Source organism: Danio rerio, chromosome 11 (assembly GCF_052040795.2).
Source record: "Danio rerio strain M-AB ecotype USA chromosome 11, GRCz13ab, whole genome shotgun sequence".
Taxonomy (NCBI): Eukaryota; Metazoa; Chordata; class Actinopteri; order Cypriniformes; family Danionidae; genus Danio; species Danio rerio.
Genome location: NC_141031.1, coordinates 12,634,099 through 12,652,355, shown reverse-complemented (window position 1 = coordinate 12,652,355; position 18,257 = coordinate 12,634,099). Strand labels below are relative to the sequence as shown.

The window sequence follows — 18,257 nt, the reverse complement described above, 5'->3', positions numbered from 1 at the left end:
TTGTAACATATTCACACCATCAACAACAAAGATAGTGGGGCCATTCGCCATCAATGGAAACCTCAGTGCCACTGAATATTTGACATTGCTACATGATGATGTGTTTCCCTCTTCACACACTGAAGCTGGCACATTCCCTGAGTTTTTCCAGCAAGATGGTGCACTGCCACATTATTGTGTCAGGTCAGAGCATTCCTAGATGAACAGTTTCCTAAAAAGTGGATTGATCGTCGTGAGCCAGTTGAATTGCCCCCAAAGTGTCCCTGATCTGACCCCTAAGACTTTTATCTTTGGGGTCATCTGAAGGCAATTGTGTATGGTGTGAAGAGACAAGATGTCTAGCCCCTGAAACTACAGATACTGGAAGACTGTACTGGCATTTCTCCTGCAGTGTTGCTATCAGTGTGTGAAGAGTGGGAGAGGAGGGTTGCATTGACAGTGCAACACAATGGGCAGCACATTGAACACATTTTATAAGTGGTCAGAAACTTGTAAATAACTCATGAAAGAATAAAGTTACATTAAAACCAAGCACTCCATTGTTTTTCTTGTGAAATTCTCGATAAGTTTTATGTGTCAAATGGCCCCTCTTCCTATTGAAAAAACAAAAGTTGGACCCAAGCAGGCCGATTTCAAAATGGAAAATTGAAAAGTTTGCCCCCTCACATGTGCCATAACAAGGACGTTAATATCAAAAACCATTCTCATTTTCTTAAGGTGTATCCATATAAATGGTCCACCCGGTGAATTAGCTGTGTGTGTGAGTACGAGTGCTTCATTGGGTTGCAGCTGAAAGGGCATCCGCTGTGTGGTAAAAATATGCTGCATAATTTGGCGGTTCATTCTGCTGTTTCAATACCTAGTGAATAAAGGGACTACGCTGAAAAAATGGATGAATGAATAAATGAATGAATAATAAAGTTAACACAATTGAACTGTTTAATAAATGTGTTTTGTTTTTCTTTTGACAATCTCCGTGTTGATTGGGCTTTACTGCGTCAAAATACAAGAATGATTTTAGACCTTCCATTATATGCTCCTAAAAAACATAAAAAATCCATGAAACAAACAAATAACCATTAATATATGGATAAAATCTAGTAAGACTCACAATTTTGTGTGTTTGTACTGTACTGTACTGTACTGTACTGTATTTATACTGTTAGGACTATAGCTTTGCAATAATGGAGAAACTACAACATCATGAACAACAACAACAAAAAACACAAAATGTTTAATTCATTTTAAATTATAAATAAAATAATATTCACGTATCAAATTAAATGAGAGCAGATGCAAATGAAATGTTTGAAAATGAAATGCAAACAGGCTACTTTATACAGGTGGATTGTTTGGGCAAAATTATATTAAGCTGAGACGTGTGATCTGACAATTTATCTTAGTTTTCTTTCTCGCTTTGTCACATTTCTCCCACAATCAAAAGTCTCAAATATTTTTCTTCAGCATCCACATCAGTCACTTGTGTAAATAACAAAAGCAATTTCTCATTCTTTTAAAACAAATTGCTAGTGCCGCTTTATGAACTGTTTGTGCCATTTTGATCACAGTAGATTTTACTGGTTTTACTTCATTCAAGAAGATTCACTGCTGAAGATGGATGTAAAATATTGAATAGTTGTCAAAATGTATCAGGCATGTTTTCTATGTATATTCTCTTATTTTTATTTATTGATTTTGCAAACGTGTCCTGAATTTGTGAATTGTGCAGGTGAATCTTTCTGTTACTAATGAAAGATAATTTAAACCAGTTCTGCAAAGAGCTCAGAGATGCATCTGAGGAATAGAATGATGTGCTTGTTAAAGCTGAAAACAACTTATCAGCTTTTACCCTCGGTACATTTCGTGAAATGCTGTGGAGTTTCTTAGATGAGAAATTAACCAATAAACAACTGCATGTGACACCAGAAGCTGAGTAAGAGTATGAAGATTAAAGAGTGTGAATTAGGGAGTTACCAATGAATGAGTGAATATTCAGCTACAGTGAGCTGCTTTTAATTGGCAGTTTAAACCTGTTTTCCCTCATTTCAGAGGTTTATATGATAAACTCTAATGAACTCTTGGCATTTTAGATGCTTTGGTAATGAATAGCAACTGATAAAATGAACTCTGGGTGTGGTAAACACACTATTTTTAGGCAATATGCATAGACAAATACAAAGTGATTGTAATATTAGTGATAATAATATAATAATAGAGCAAGGACATTTTCACAGTATATCTCATAATATTTTTTTTCTTTTGGATAAAGTCTTGTTTGTTTAATTTTGGCTACAATAAAAGCAGATTTTAAGGTCAAAATTATTATTTAAGCTATATTTGATAGTCTACAGAACAAACCATCGTTATACGATAACTTGCCTAATCACCCTAACCTGCCTAGCAAACCTAATTAACCTAGACAGGCCTTTAAATATCATTTTAAGCTGTAAAGGAATGTCTTGAAAAACATCTAGTAAAATATTATTTATTGTCATCATGGCAAAGATAAAATAAACCCGTTTTTAGAGATGAGTTATTAAAACTATTATGTTAAGAAATGTGTTTAAAAAATCTGCTCTCTGTTAAACAGAAATTGGGTGGGAAAAAACAGGGGAACTACTAATTCATTCTGACTTTGTGTATATACACACACACATTCACACTACTAGGCCTATATTTTATAATTTATTTCATTTTATTTTTTTCTGAATTGATTGTTTTTAAATTGGTTCTGGTTGCACATACTAATTTTATTTATTTTTTTTATTTCTATTTTATTTCATAACATTATATTACAAATTTACCCGATAACATGGGAAAAAAGCATTAGCACCTTATTTTATGTTGTTTTATAGTATACTGCAGTTGATGGTTTTATTTAGGATCATTGTTATAGCTTGTTTTAAATACTCAAAGAACAAATGTGCAAATCAAAAGTCTGCATCTCTCTGTGTAGCTCAGGCTGCACTGCAGTGTCTATTCACAGGCGCGATCCCACTACTGATCGGCACGGGGGCTTTGACCTGCTTCGTCTCCGACCTGGGCCGGTTCACCCCTCTTTACACGACCTGGTGGTCCCGAGCTCCCCAAGGAGCACCATATCGATACCGAACTTAGTGCGGACACCCGATCGACATAGTCCACTGCAGCCCAGAAGCCCTGAGCTCAAGCGATCCGCAGCCTCAGCCTCCCAGTAGCTTGGATTACAGGCGCGCGCCACTGAACCCGGCGAGAGGTGAGAGAATCAGAGCTGTGGATAATCTGATCATCACAGCGACCTCTAGTGGAGGAAAACTGAATAATGACGTAAAGATGACCTTATTGGGTTTATGGCCACTTATACAAATAGTTTCAAGTGGGGTAGACTGAGCATACAGCTGAAAAACATTTGTTGTAGATGTTTTTTTGTTGTTGTTTTTTTTACATTTACACAACATCTCAGTCCTTACTGTATTGTGTAGTGTTTTTTTTTGTCTGCTAATAAAGGTAAAAAATAATATCTATAAAACTTCAGCAAATCAGAACACTTAAAGTGATAGTTTACTCAAAAATGTTAATTTATCATCAAGTCATCAATCTTTAATCGTCCAATTTAAAAAAGTTTCTTATAACATTCCTTCATGCAGTGAATAACTGGAAGAATCATAAATATACTGAGTTACATATTCATCAGTCATTTTACTCTTACTCATCTACTAACTGTGGTCTCAGATGCAGTTGTGACCATTAGAGCTTTTAACATCCTTAAAGTCGACAGAATCTCACACAATGTGCAGCAGCAACAGTTCAGATGAAAAAGTTCTTTAATCTGGTATAAAAACTAACAAACTGTTTGTCTTCTCTGTCATTGAATAGGTTTTTAGCTGTAAATAAAATGATTATGACAATGTTTGTGATTATTAATTAACATTCAATAACTTGCATTATTTTACAATATGGTGCCCTTGAGCATTTTTGTGCAATATATATGAGATGTGGATTACACTGATAGTCACATCTGCATCTGACACCACATTTAGTAACTGACAAGTATTGATTTAATTAGAGCATGAATAATAGTGCTTACAGTAACTTTTACTAACTTTTAACTAGTTTACTCACAATTAACTAATCACTTTTTACAGTATATCAACCCCATAATGGACTCAAAATATCTAGTTTTGTATTCCGTTTGAACTTGGAGAATTATTATTTCATAAAAGGAGTCATAATTTTATGTTATTAGATTAAAACCATAGCTGATCAGCAATACCACATTAATGAGTTACTATAGAAAAGTTTTTAACCATGTAAAATGTATTCATTAAACTTTTATAAATTTCAAACACAATATGTGTACCGGTATTAAACCCTCTAGAATTGAGGTAATTTAATTATTACTTGACCTATGGTTTAACAGAGAAGTTTAAGTACTTACAGAATGAGTGAATGTTATTGCTGAACTGCTTTTCTGTTTGAGTTTAAAATCTTTTCTTTTCCTGATGAACTGTGGCCTATTTGATGAGATGTTTGCTGTTAAATGGCGAATTATAAATAATTGAGTTATGAAAGTGTTGATTTTATATGTATTACTTATTATATATTTATATCAATTAATTTTTGTGTTAAAATGTATGATTGTATGACTTGTAAAAATGTGTAAAACAACAATTTGTTTTACTTTTCTCAGTGGACTGTACTGCTTAAGTCGTGTCCACTAGATATTACTGTTGTTTCTTTTTATCCATTTCCATGCAATAGGCTATATGATAGTTAAGGTAAATTGACAGTTGCCTTCTGTTTACATTATACGAAATTATCATTTTAAAACTTTTCTTCATTATTCAGTTTTCCTCCACTAGAGGTCGCTGTGATGATCAGATTATCCACAGCTCTGATTCTCTCAGCTCTGTAATCCAAGCTACTGGGAGGCTGAGACTGCGGATCGCTTGAGCTCAGGGCTTCTGGGCTGCAGTGGACTATGTCGATCGGGTGTCTGCACTAAGTTTGGTATCGATATGGTGCTCTTGGGGGAGCTCGGGACCACCAGGCCATATAAGGAGAGGTGAACCGGCCCAGGCTGGAGACGGAGCAGGTCAAAGCCCCCGTGCCGTTCAGTAGTGAGATCGCGCCAGTGAATAGACACTGCAGTGCAGCCTGAGCGACACAGAGAGACGCAGACTTTTGTTATTTGAGTATTTAAAACAAGCTATTAAATTATCCTAAATGAAACCATCTCTGAATAAATTATTTAATTCATGATTAGCTATATATATATATATATATATATATATATATATATATATATATATATATATATATATATATATATATATATATATATATATATATATATATATAAATATGCAGTATACTACTGGCACAAGAAAAAAAATTAAAAAGCAGAACAAAATGAGGTGCTTATGGTTTGTTCCATGTGTATGGTAAAGTTTTAAAATATTCAAATAGGCAAATATACATGTAAATGTTTTTGAGCAACCTGAACCTGACAGAATAAAATGAATTAGCATAAAAAAAATATTTCAGGTAAAAATCGTTTTTAATGTTTTGCTGAAGAAGAAGGCTTTAAATATAAAATGATTTAAAAAAATCCTTAGCTAATTCATTTTCCACAGCCAAATTAAATGGTATCTTAAATAAATTAACTTTATATGATTTAATTTTAGATTAAAATAAAATGTCTATGTTAAAGTATACAGCCCAAAAGTGAAACATAATTGTTTTCATGCTAATACACAAGAGCTCCAAACACATCTAATCAAGCAGAAACACACCAAATTAATTACATATCATTAAACATGAAGTGTCTGTTTGCTGCTTTTATTTGCTAGTTTTGTCTTGGAAATTAGTCATTTACAAATGAAGCACTGGCCCAGCCCTGAGACCAATGAGTATTTAGGTATAAATATTATACTAGAGGCAAACGTATTTTGGATGATGAAACCTAATTGCTGCTGGAAATTTAGGAGTTGTAGCTATAAACAGTTATTTTGTGTCTTGTTTTAAATCAGTTTCCACAATCAGTCCAAATTTCCTTTGACAGTAAGCTATAATAAAAAGAAAGTCTTGCTCTGCCTGATGATCTGCATGTTGGCCTTGTTTTCTTGTTTCTCCAATGCCAAAAGACCAATAAAATTAAACTGTACTTCTTCATTCAGTTTTCCTCCACTAGAGGTCGCTGTGATGATCAGATTCTCCACAGCTCTGATTCCGTCAGCTCTCGCCGGGTTCAGTGGCGCGCGCCTGTAATCCAAGCTACTGGGAGGCTGAGGCTGCGGATCGCTTGAGCTCAGGGCTTCTGGACTGCAGTGGACTATGCCGATCAGGTGTCTGCGCTAAGTTTGGTATCGATATGGTGCTCCTGGGGGAGCTCAGGACCACCAGGTTGTTTAAGAAGGGGTGAACCGGCCCAGGTCGGAGACGGAGCAGGTCAAATCCCCTGTGCTGATTAGTAGTGGGATTGCACCTACGAATAGACACTGCAGTGCAGCCTGAGCAACACAGAGAGACGCAGACTTTTGCATTTGTATTTTTTTTACGGCAATATATCTTTCCAACGGTAAAATATTAAGAAATAAAGACATAGAGTTGAATTATAATATTTGAAATAATAATAAATTATTAATAATTGAATATATTAAAAGTTTACTTGAAGACTTCAGAAATTTGATTTGTAAACTACAGAAGTTATCTCAATTTCATGTGTAAAATGTTTAAACTTGATCTTTTCAATAATGGTGAATGCAGCTTTGCACGTGTTTGTTAACGCAAAGGACAGTGATGAATGTTAATTGATTACAGTACCACCTCCCTCTGGAAGATATGTGATATTACATGTAAGAATTGAGTGACTTCATTTCATGACCACATGGCGGCGCTGTTTTGAATTTAATAATATTCTACCTTAAAATGGGGCCAATATCTGACTTTTCTCACATCTGTGGTCAAAAGTATGAAAAAAAACTCTTATGCTGAGATGGATAATACATGTTTTTTTTTCTTTTGACTAGCAAGCATAATATATTGGCACACAGAATAATTTATTGTGTACAGACAGTTATATTGAGGTTTCACTTAGCATTTTAATTTAATGCTCAGTTTCAAGTTGGTTTTACCGGCATTTTATAATAAATTTTCAGCAGAAAAACTGGCTGTGGTTAATAGCGTTTGAGTTTGTAACATCATGCTAGTCCAGTGTTGGCGACGCAGTGGCGCTGTAGGTAGTGCTGTTGCCTCACAGCAAGAAGATTGCTGGGTCAGTTGGCATGGAGTTTGCATGTTTGCATGTTCTCCCTGCATTCATGTGGGTTTCCTCCGGGTGCTCCAGGTTCCCCCACAGTCCAAAGACATGTGGTACAGGTGAATTGTGCAGGCTAAATTGTTTGTAGTGTATAAGTGTGAATGAGTGTTTCACAGAGATGGGTTGCAGCTGGAAAAGCATCCGCTGCGTAAAACAAGTGCTAGATAAGTTGGTGGTTCATTCTGCTGTGGCGATCTCAGATTAATAAAGGAACTAAGCCGAAAAGAAAATGAATTAATGAATAGTCCAGTGTTGTTCATGACACTGGCCAAAATCGCAAGCATCTTTTTTAGCAAAGTGTTTAACTCTAGACTTGTAAAATGAGCCTTTTTTTTTAAATATGGTGCAGTGTTCCTTTTAATAATTTATTCAGTGACATTTTAACTTTTTATATTTGTATAACTGTTTTAAATACACAAAAACCAAGTAAATAAAAAGTCTGCGTCTCTCCGTGTTGCTCAGGCTGCACTGCAGTGTCTATTCACAGCCATGATCCCACTACTGATCAGCACAGGGGGTTTGACCTGCTCCTTCTCCAACCTGGGTCAGATCGCCCCTCCTTATGACCTGGTGGTCCCAATCTCCCCCAGGAGCACCATATTGATACCAAACTTAGTGCAGACCCCTGCTCAACATAGTCCACTGCAGTATAGTGATGTGTGGTAAATAATTTAGCGTTTTTGAATTGAATAATTTTAAAGAAAGTTAATACCCTGAAATCATTGAGTCCAGAGTAGGAAAACAAAGTCTGTACTATAATAGTTATAGTTTTCCTGCTTCCTTCAACACATCTTTTTGTATGTTCAACAGAAGAAAATAGTCAAACAGAAACAAGCAAAAGGTGTGCATGGTGACAGAAATTTCAGTTTTGGATTGACTGTCATTTTAAAGGCCAGTAAAGGGTGAGCTTTGGGTGAAATATCACCTAGTATATATTTTACTTAGTAGTTTTTCCCACTTGAGCCATTACCCGTCAAAATGTCTCTGCATGTGTCTGCTCTACATACATGCACAAGCACACACACACATAAAAAAGCAATTTAACATTGTAGATTAGTACATTTGTCTATTCCTTGAAGTCATCACGCTACAAAGAACAAAAAAGTCAAACTTGTTTACTTTTAAAGACAACTTTTCTCCAACATTCAGTTTTCCTCCACTAGAGGTCGCTGTGATGATCAGATTCTCCACAGCTCTGATTCTCTCAGCTCTTGCCGGGTTCAGTGGCGCGCGCCTGTAATCCAAGCTACTGGGAGGCTGAGACTATGGATTGCTTGAGCTCAGGGCTTCTGGGCTGAAGTGGACTATGTTGATCAGGTGTCCTCACATTGGATGCTCCTGGGGGAGCTTAGGACCATCAGGTTGTCTAGGGAGGGGTGAACCAGCCCAGGTTTGAGACGGAGCAGGTCAAATCCTCTGTGCCGATCAGTAGTGGGATTGCAGATGTAAATAGACACTGCAGTGCAGCCTGAGATGCAGATTTCTGGATTTGTTGTTTTATAGTATAATATCTTTCTAAAAATAAATAAGTAAAAAATAAAGATTTAGAGATTAATAATCTAACCATGTAATAATATTTTGAATTAATTAAAAGGTTACTTGAGAAATAATCTCAATCTCATGTGTAACCTCTGTTAAATAAATGCACTTAGCAGAGCCGGCGCGTCCAAAGAGGCAACCTGGGCGGCCACCTAGGGCGGCAGTATAGAGAGGGGGCGGCGTCCGCGACGCCTCCCTTACCACCCATGCCTCAGTTATGTCCGCGACACCTCCCACACCACACGCATCCTCAGTTATATTCGCGCATAGGGCGACAAAATAGAGAGATCGGCGACACCTCCATCAGCACCCGTGCGTCCTCAGTTATATCCGCGCATAGGGTGGCAGAATAGAGGTCCGCAACACCACTTAATTTTCATAACCGGTCACTTTCATTTTCACATTGGGATTGAGGGCGGCGTGATAGTCCTCTGCCTAGAGCGGCAGTTCAGCTTGCTCCGGCCCTGGCACAAAGTAATGTACAGTATGTCAATGGATTAAAGTAGCACCTCTCATTTCTGATATTATATGACATGTAAGTATTTAAAGGGTGACGAAACACCAAAACACATTTTTTTGAGCTGTTGACAGTCATATATGTGTCCCACACTGCTAAAATCACTATTAGGACACATAAATTCCTCTAAAAAGTGAAAATTGGTTGTTTTTTGCGTTATTTTGAGCAAATTCATACTTCCGGTTTAAAACAAATTTTTAAAGCTGCATCACTTTCAGGTGATCTTATCATGTATTCCAGTGTGTAGACTGGACTTCTGTACCTGGGAGTACCTTATTACTTCACTGAGTGTGCTGCATTCATTCATGAGTAAGACTTGGTTCAAACCAATCAGCGCACTCTATTGTGTATGCGGTGCAACTTCATTAATATGCATGCTAACTTCGAAGACTGAACCTGAAGCTTTGTACCTGAAACAGTGTTCAGACAAAAGAGAGACAACACATTGTGTTGCCAAAAGAAGTGGGAAAAGAATAAGAATTGTTTGGAGATACAGGTCGTCAGTATTGCTTTTATAATTTGCTGCAGAGAAGGTTTTGTTTTCATTTTCCCTCTATGAGAGCGCTGCTGGACTCACGTGTGGCTCAGTGCACGTGACACGGGGCAGAAATACGTTTGTACGGAAGATTTTTTACTTGAGAGCTTTTTGCATCTGGAAATTGTGAAATCCGGATTTGCTGCTCGTCTCCTTTTAAAAAAGACGCGTCTCCAGTTGGTGTTGATAGTCTTGTCTCTACAAATTTGGTAAGTGTGTGCGATCCATGCCCTTTCTTTGTTCATTCAGATGGCAAAGTTATAGTTCGTATCGTCAGCAGTATTTTTTCAGTGTTTAAAGACAGACCTTAATCAAAATGATTTCTAAGTTGACCTACCGAGTGCATCTGAGTTACCGAAAAATACAGAGTTTTTCTCTTATACGATGACTCGATGACCGCATGGTGGAGCTATTTTAAATTATAATGATGTCCTTACTTAAAATGAGGCTAAAATCTGACTTTTCTTAAAATCCGTGGTCTAAAGTATAAAAACACTCTTATACTAAGATGGATAATAAAGTTCTTCACTTCAGATATTTTCTCTTGATTTACCAGCATAACATTTTGGCACACAGACTCATTTATTAGCTTATGTACTACATGGACAGCAATATTAAGGTTTCACTTTACAGTTTTAAATCACAATTTTTTTTATATATTTTCTATCAATTTACTCACTGTCAGGCCATCTAAGATGTAAGTGACTTTCTTTTTCAGCAGAACATTAAAAAAGGGTTTTTACCTGAAATATCATTCATTTAATTGGTCAGATTTTCTTAGGGGTGGCCAGAGGAGGCCGCGAAAAATCTTTGGGTGGCAAACTCACAAAAATTTTTTAATTCAGTGTAATGTAAATTTTTATTTCCGGTAAATAAAATAATATGATTTTAATTCATTTAATGAATTACTCTTGAAATATTGCAATTAATTCCTAAAAAGTCAATAAATTCCAATTCAATAAAACAAAAAAAAATCAATATTTAGTTAACAAACTTTTCATATGTATAAATAAATTTTCTGTTATTTTTCACATACATTTATTGTACAGCATACAATAAATGCCATATCTAAAATGAATGAAAATTAATTTGAATGAAGATTAAACAAGCAAAAGAACAAAAGACATTATTATACACACACACTCACTAAACAGACTCTAATAATATAATTTATCCATATTTCTTTTTAAGCCACAATATTATTTGCTTCTTCTATTGATGTACCTTAAGGTAAATATTAAATTGTCATTGCTGTCTATTGAAGTTGTGTGTGTGCTGTCAATGAAGAACGGGGCCGTGGCCATCCCTGGCCAGCACTTGGAACCTCCCCTGGCACAAACTGAAATCAGGTACACTATTTCATTTTAACTGTATATTAGCCTTTATTAAAACTTTCACCACAAACAAAGGGCAAAAAGCAGCACCTTATTTTGTGTGTGTGTGTTTTTTTTTATTATTTCTAGACCAGAAGTAAACTGAATACAACTGATCATAGATTGAATCACTTTAATTCAGAGATGGTTTATTTTATGTTCATTTTTATAGTTGGTTTTAAATTAAAAAAAATAAATGTACAAACTAAAAGTCTGCGTCTCTCTGTGTTGCTCAGGCTGCACTGCAGTGTCTATTCTTAGGCGCGATCCCACTACTGATCAGCACGGGGGCTTTGACCTGCTCCGTCTCCGTCCTGGGCCGGTTCACCCCTCCTTACTCAACCTGGTGGTCCCGAGCTCCCCCAGAAGCACCATATCAATACCGAACTTAGTGCAGACACCCAATCGACATAGTCCACTGCCGCCCAGACACCCTGAGCTCAAGCGATCCGCAGCCTCAGCCTCCCAGTAGCTTGGATTACAGGCGCGCGCCACTGAACCCGGCAAGAGCTGAGAGAATCAGAGCTGTGGATAATCTGATCATCACAGCGACCTCTAGTGGAGGAAAACTTAATAATGAAGAAAAGTTTTGAAATGATAATTTCGTATAATGTAAACAGAAGACAACTGTCGATTTAGCTTAACTATCATATAGCCTATTGCATGGAAATGGATAGCGACTTCTAGTGGAGGAAAACTGAATGATGAAGTAAAGTTGACTGATGCCTTATTATGACATTGGATAAAAATAAAAAGCAGCATGGATCCAAATGGTAAAAAAACACTATAGTAAATTGTAAAGTGTTTTAGAACCATAGAAAAGTTTATCATAATGCATATGTTAGTACAAATCTTTGTTAATAAATGCTGCAGCACACTGGAGTATTATTAAATGATAAAATGTAATAAATGCTGTAGTATACTTTAGTTTTACTACATTAAATGAATTGTACCATAATATATGTAGCTGTAGAAAACCTATTACGAAATAGGTGATTTGTTCACATTAGTTGTTGAATTAAAGCAGAAATTATAGAATTACCATAAACAAATAGTTTCATGTGGGGGAGACCGAAAGTACAGTTGGGCCTAAAAAAATTGCACACATCAGTAATGACTGTGATATTGTTTGGCAATGTAAAACAACAAATGTGTTTCAATTATACAGTCTACTCCACATGATTTTTTATTCAACGCCATATAAGGCCAATAAAGTCAACTTTACTACAGCATTGTGTTTTCCTCCACTAGAGGTCGCTGTGATGATCAGATTCTCCACAGCTCTGATTCTCTCAACTCCCGGCGGGGTCCGTGGCGCGCGCCTGTAATCCAAGCTACTGGGAGGCTGAAGCTGCGAATCGCTTGAGCTCTGGGCTTCTGGGCTGCAGTGGACTATGTTGATCGGGTGTCCGCAGTAAGTTCGGTATCGATATGGTGCTCCTGGGGGAGCTCGGGACCACCAGGTAGTTTAAGGAGGGGTGAACCGGCCCAGGCCGGAGACGGAGCAGGTCAAATCCCCCGTGCCGATCAGTAGTGGGATCGCACCTGAGAATAGACACTGTAGTGCAGCCTGAGAGACGCAGACTATTACATTTTTTTTGTTTTGTTTTATATCTTTAAAAATAAATAATCTTGTTAAAATGTGATTTACTCTAGAATTAAGATATTTTATTTGTAAACTCCATAAATCGATTCAGATTTCAAGTTATATTAACTTTTATGAAACTAGGCCATACTAAGTAATGAAGGTTAAACAATTACCGTTAAACTCTTAGATAAAAAGAGTCCAGTCTGACTTTTCAGTAATAAACAGTATATATATATATATATATATATATATATATATATATATATATATATATATATATATATATATATATATATATATATATATATATATATATAACAACACATTGAGATCTTGTCGGGAGTAGCTAAACTTCCCTAAAATGCTGTGTTATTTAAACCAAGATTGGGTCATATGTGGACATTTAAAAATTTGCTCCTATAAATTTAATCATAGAAGAATAACTTTTTGAATTCAATTCATAGGACCAAATTTTTAACCAGCAGTTGGTTTGAATTCCAAAATTGAGTTGATTAACCCAGCAATTTTTTGTGTATCCGCCTGTTAAGTGTGACGTCACGTGAAGCGGCTTGCGGGTCCAAGCGCTCTATTCAACTGTATGGGGAGACTCATGAAATGGTAATAATAAAGGTTTACAAAGCAATTTAATACTTTCGAAAATCACGATCGCAATATATATGTCCATGCCTAATATTTGATGGCCAGAAAGTGATTCATTTTTTTACTAATTGTTAAAATTTTGGTATTTGTTATGCAGCAAGCTCAGAGATTATGTACACTATATGACTTTAAATAAAATTAACTTTAATGTGTGATATGAATAAAAAGGGATCATAAAACGAATAATTTCTCAACTCAAATGAGTGGCGGCTTGGACCCGGAAACAGTATTACATACATCACCAACACGTCACCACTTAACAATCGGATAGTATTGTATGGCGAATATGGCCTGATTGTGAGTAAAAAGAGCAAACATGAAGATGTCATCTTTAAATGATGTTTTTGATGACACTGATAAGCCTACTTCGTTTGATTTATCCAGTTTCCAATCTCATTGCATTGTGTTTTATATTGTTTCTCAGACTGGATTTGTCAGTCTGCCTCAGACTTTCATTTCATTTGCTGGCAAATGAAACTTAACAATTTGGTGAAAAATAATATGTTTAATTAAATGTTAGAATTAAGACATATACAGGAAACTAAACAAAATTAACACAGTGGTTCCTGATGATTGAGCTCTTATGAAACAATGAGGAAACGTTACCACTAGTATAATTTATAACAGCTGATTCTTGGAATAAAATCTGCAGAAACGAAGACATCTTCATAATAATATCTGATGTAAATTTTGTTGTTTCAAATTTCGATACATTTTTTATATAAATATATTTTTTATTTACATTGAATGTTCACTTCTAACTGCTGATGATTCTTCATCAAGACTCTTCTTGTCCACAGAATAGGCCTGCCGCCTACACGTAAATAAAAACAGCTTAAATATCAATGAAAATCTAATCATGGGCTGTAATACACCCCCTATAGATTTACAGTAATATTACACACCCAAATGAAAGCATTGTTCCCATCCAGATGTTTTATTTCTGTTCTCTCGCTCAGTCACTACGCGAGAGCGGTGACAAGACGTCCGAATCATTACCAAGAATCGGTTCTTTTGAACAGCTCATTTAAAACAATCCGTTCACAGCGGATTAAGCTAAATTTGCGTCATGACTTGGCAAATTACGTTTCAGCCACACATTGCTGTTAAATTTACCAGTATTCCAGTTCATTTTCTTGCATGATTCTGCTCATAAAAACATATCAGAGGTATTTAGATCTTAAATGTGCACTTAAATATTATAGAATATTAAAAAATATAGAATATTAAAATCCTGTCGCTGAAAATGTTTTTAAAAGTGTAAAAAAACGATGTATTTATCAAAACACCTATTTAATATTTTATTGATAGAAAACAAATTATTTTGCATTTCGTGCCACACTGATCAGCAGAAATGTGACTTCAAGTTGTGAAAAAAACTGGCGGACACGGGATTTGGAAAAATTCACAGATTTGACCAATACCTTTACTCCAAAACATTTTAGCTCACTTACTTATGGGTTCTTGGCAGATCGGGAATCTTCAGTATTATAAATCAGTGTTCATTTTATTGAAGAATATATTTGTCATAGTTTTTATGGTTTATTTTTACAGAGCAATAGCAAAATTTTATATTAAATAAATAAAAACTACACGAAAAAGCAGGGGCAATGTTTCTCATTCATGGTTTATTACACTTGAATCTACAAATAAATACACAAATTGTGTTACCAGAAAAGTATTGCTTTTAATGTAACTGAGTGCGTGCCATCTACTGTTTTATTAACATTCTTTAAAATATTTTTTATGTAATGTGATATGTATTCATAGCATTTATTGTGCATGGCCACACACCCGAAGCGCTTCACAATCCTGAGAGGAGGGTCTCTCCACACAACAGTGTGTGGCATCCACTTGGATGATGCGATGGGCAGCCACAGGACACACAACATCTATAGGTGGAGTGGAGAGACAGTGATACAGCCAATTCAGTGGATGGGGATGATTGGGGGGCCATGATGGTTAAGGAGTGATGTGGGGTATTTGGCCTGGACACTGGGGTTATGTAGACTTTTATTGTTTTGTTACCCAAGAGTGAGTAACAGTAGCCTACATTTTAATTTTGTGGAGAACGGTCCCTTTAAAAATTCTGTATTGGACAGTATTTATGTCAACAGTTGGTTATGTCTTCAACATAAACAAGAACAGAATAAGGGGGATGTGTGTCAGCTGTTTACAGTGAGCATGTTGACCTGCAGCTTTTTGTGTGGTTAGTTGTTAAGACAAAGGAAAAAAAGAAAATGTCTGTAATGCATGTTCAAACCTAATTTGATTGATATTAAGAGCTTTACTGATTTTTTCAGGAGTAATTGGACAATTAAGAGACATATTTAATTAATGTATACAAAACTGTTGGAATTTAGTAGATTTAGTCGACTAAAATCTTATACTTAGTCAACTAAAACTTTAATAATATAGATGACTAAAAGTACATTTTTGTCGGAAAACTAAATAAATCAGTCCGATTACTAAACGACTCATTCGATCCGGATTGGTCTACGAATCATTTAGACCGGTTTTGCGAGCCACTTGAACCGATTCACTAAAAAGCTCCGAACCCAAATAACGATTCGGACGCGGTTAACCGAAGAGGGGGCGGGGCACAACGAGGACCATCTCCAGCGTTTTGTATGTTGTTTTTCATGAGTTGTCGGGTGTCTCTGTCAGTCATACGGCTAGCCCTACCCCGCAATCCGACTCCAATAGCGAAGCCCGTGTCTCTGACTCTCCGAGCGAGCAGACTCCTAGTCCGTTTTAATTCGGTCTCCAGCGTATCGACATTATTCAGCATGCCCGAGCGGAGGCCCTTCGTGCGGTTGCCCACTGACGTTTACCCCGTCAACTACGGGCTGCGCCTCAAGCCCGACCTCGTCGACTTCACCTTCGAGGGCAAACTGGAGGCAGCCGTGGAGGTAATGTTGAACCCGATGCCCTGCAGCCCATCTGCCCTCTTTGCTCTGGGCCCCGATGTCATGCCATGCTCATGTTAAGCCTGTTTTTCTGCACTTTGCGTTTTTATAACTGCTGATACTGTGTTGTGCTGCTAATCTAACGAGCTACCTGCTAGTTACCCAGAGAGCGACTTTACACTCTACGCCTCTCGCATTTCCCTCCTCCGGCATGTTCAAAATGCTTATTTAGGGTTAAATACTTCAACCTGCTGTTCTCGAAAGTCTGACTCTCACTATAAAGGGAATTAAGCAGTTAGTTTGTTGTTGCCCCGCAAGCTAAAGCGCTAACTGGCGCCACACTGCTAACCACGTTAGCTTGCAGAGCTGCTGTCATAAAGCACGTAAATACACATACAAATTTCGTAATTTATCCTCCTTCCAGGTGATAGTTTTCACGTACTCTGGCCGAGACAGTGAATCAGCTGTGTCTACGAGCTCCTGAGTCACTCTCAGCCTGTCTTGACAGTTTGCATGATACTTTGTAGCTTACTATAATCACAGTGTATTGCCTGAGGAAACACTAATTTGGGGCTAAATTAAAACACTTCCACGTTACCACGCGTCTGAATACGAGGTTTATTAAAACTTTAATTTTGTTCCTGTGTCTTGCATGCATAAGTCTAATTTATATACATTTCATCCACCTAAAATGCAATTTAATTGGAAACATAGTTAGTAGACACTCGTCTTTAATACTTTGCTACAGATGAGATATATGTATATATATATATATATATATATATATATATATATATGAGCAATTCCAGCGTTATGGATGTAACATTTGCAGTAAAAACTCAAAACATAAATTCACATAGAAAGTATATGTTAACATTATATTGAAATTTGATTATATTTTTTTCTGGAACAATTGACCACAGAGTTATGAGAGCAGCAAAGTATTAATCTGTACACATGTTTTGTACTTTAAATGTGGTAAATACACATGCGTTATGGATGTGACAAAAAAGTCTGCGGGTTTACAGTATACAACATACTTTGTAGAAATTCTGTGAATTACACTGCACAACCCAAAAAAAATTAATATGATAATCAATGATAATCAATAAGATATAAGTTGGCTCTCTATAAAACAAAAATTATTGGTTTTATTTAGTTTAATATTTTCACATTTATGGTGAAAAAGTGTTTTTATGGATGTGACATCTCTCCGTTATGGATGTTACAGATGTGAAATTGCCAATTGTTTGACTTTGGTAAATCAAATAGAGTAGTAGTTTGAATACATTGACAGATGCATTTTTAAGAATTTTCAAAGTACTGTAAAATACTTGCTCAGTGCTCACACAAAAAACCAAGAAACTGTTTTATTATTTTGGTGATTATATTATTTTTAATATATTATTATTTAAGATATTATTTTTTTATTATTTTTTTATGGCAAGGTTGACATTTGAATGGAATTGCTTATATATATATATATATATATATATATATATATATATATATATATATATATATATATATATATATATATATATATAATATGTTTGTATGTATCTACAGTATGTATGAGCAATTCCAGCATTATGGATGTGACATTTGCAGTAGTCACAGAAAAAGTATATGTAAACATTATATTAGAACATGTTTATATTGCCTAAAACCACTAACCACAGAGTTATGGGATCAGAAAAATATCAGTTTATAAACATATTTTATGTTTTAGATAAGGAAAATAAATATGTGTTATTGATGTGACTAAAAAAGTGTGCGAGTTTATAGGATACATCATACTTTGTAGAAATTCTGTGAATTAAACTGCACTGCCCA

General features: G+C 35.9%; 1 protein-coding gene, 5 non-coding genes and 2 pseudogenes across 8 annotated transcripts in view; 5 read left to right on the top strand and 3 right to left on the bottom strand.

Moving 5' to 3' along the window:
- Positions 1-2,932: 2,932 nt before the first annotated feature.
- LOC147834693 (signal recognition particle RNA) lies at positions 2,933-3,230 on the bottom strand. The gene has a single exon (XR_015503115.1).
- Positions 3,231-4,870: 1,640 nt separating this feature from the next.
- On the top strand, positions 4,871-5,165 carry LOC147834692 (signal recognition particle RNA). Its single transcript, XR_015503181.1, has one exon.
- Positions 5,166-6,222: 1,057 nt separating this feature from the next.
- LOC147834691 (signal recognition particle RNA) lies at positions 6,223-6,520 on the top strand. The gene has a single exon (XR_015503164.1).
- Positions 6,521-7,763: 1,243 nt separating this feature from the next.
- LOC147834690 (signal recognition particle RNA) lies at positions 7,764-7,957 on the bottom strand (annotated as a pseudogene).
- A 556-nt stretch (positions 7,958-8,513) lies between these two features.
- LOC147834689 (signal recognition particle RNA) lies at positions 8,514-8,794 on the top strand (annotated as a pseudogene).
- A 2,677-nt stretch (positions 8,795-11,471) lies between these two features.
- LOC147834688 (signal recognition particle RNA) lies at positions 11,472-11,769 on the bottom strand. Its single transcript, XR_015503172.1, has one exon.
- Positions 11,770-12,565: 796 nt separating this feature from the next.
- On the top strand, positions 12,566-12,863 carry LOC147834687 (signal recognition particle RNA). The gene has a single exon (XR_015503183.1).
- Positions 12,864-16,153: 3,290 nt separating this feature from the next.
- The window catches only part of npepps (aminopeptidase puromycin sensitive), a 302,499-nt gene continuing 300,395 nt past the window's right edge, over positions 16,154-18,257 (top strand). For 2 of the 3 annotated variants that reach the window (XM_087272136.1, XM_087272135.1), the window contains exon 1: positions 16,155-16,424. In XM_087272136.1, the coding sequence (XP_087128262.1) occupies positions 16,155-16,424 (270 nt within the window). Of the gene's footprint in view, positions 16,425-18,257 lie in introns of all 3 variants that reach the window. The other variant, NM_001164027.2, reaches the window with a different exon arrangement.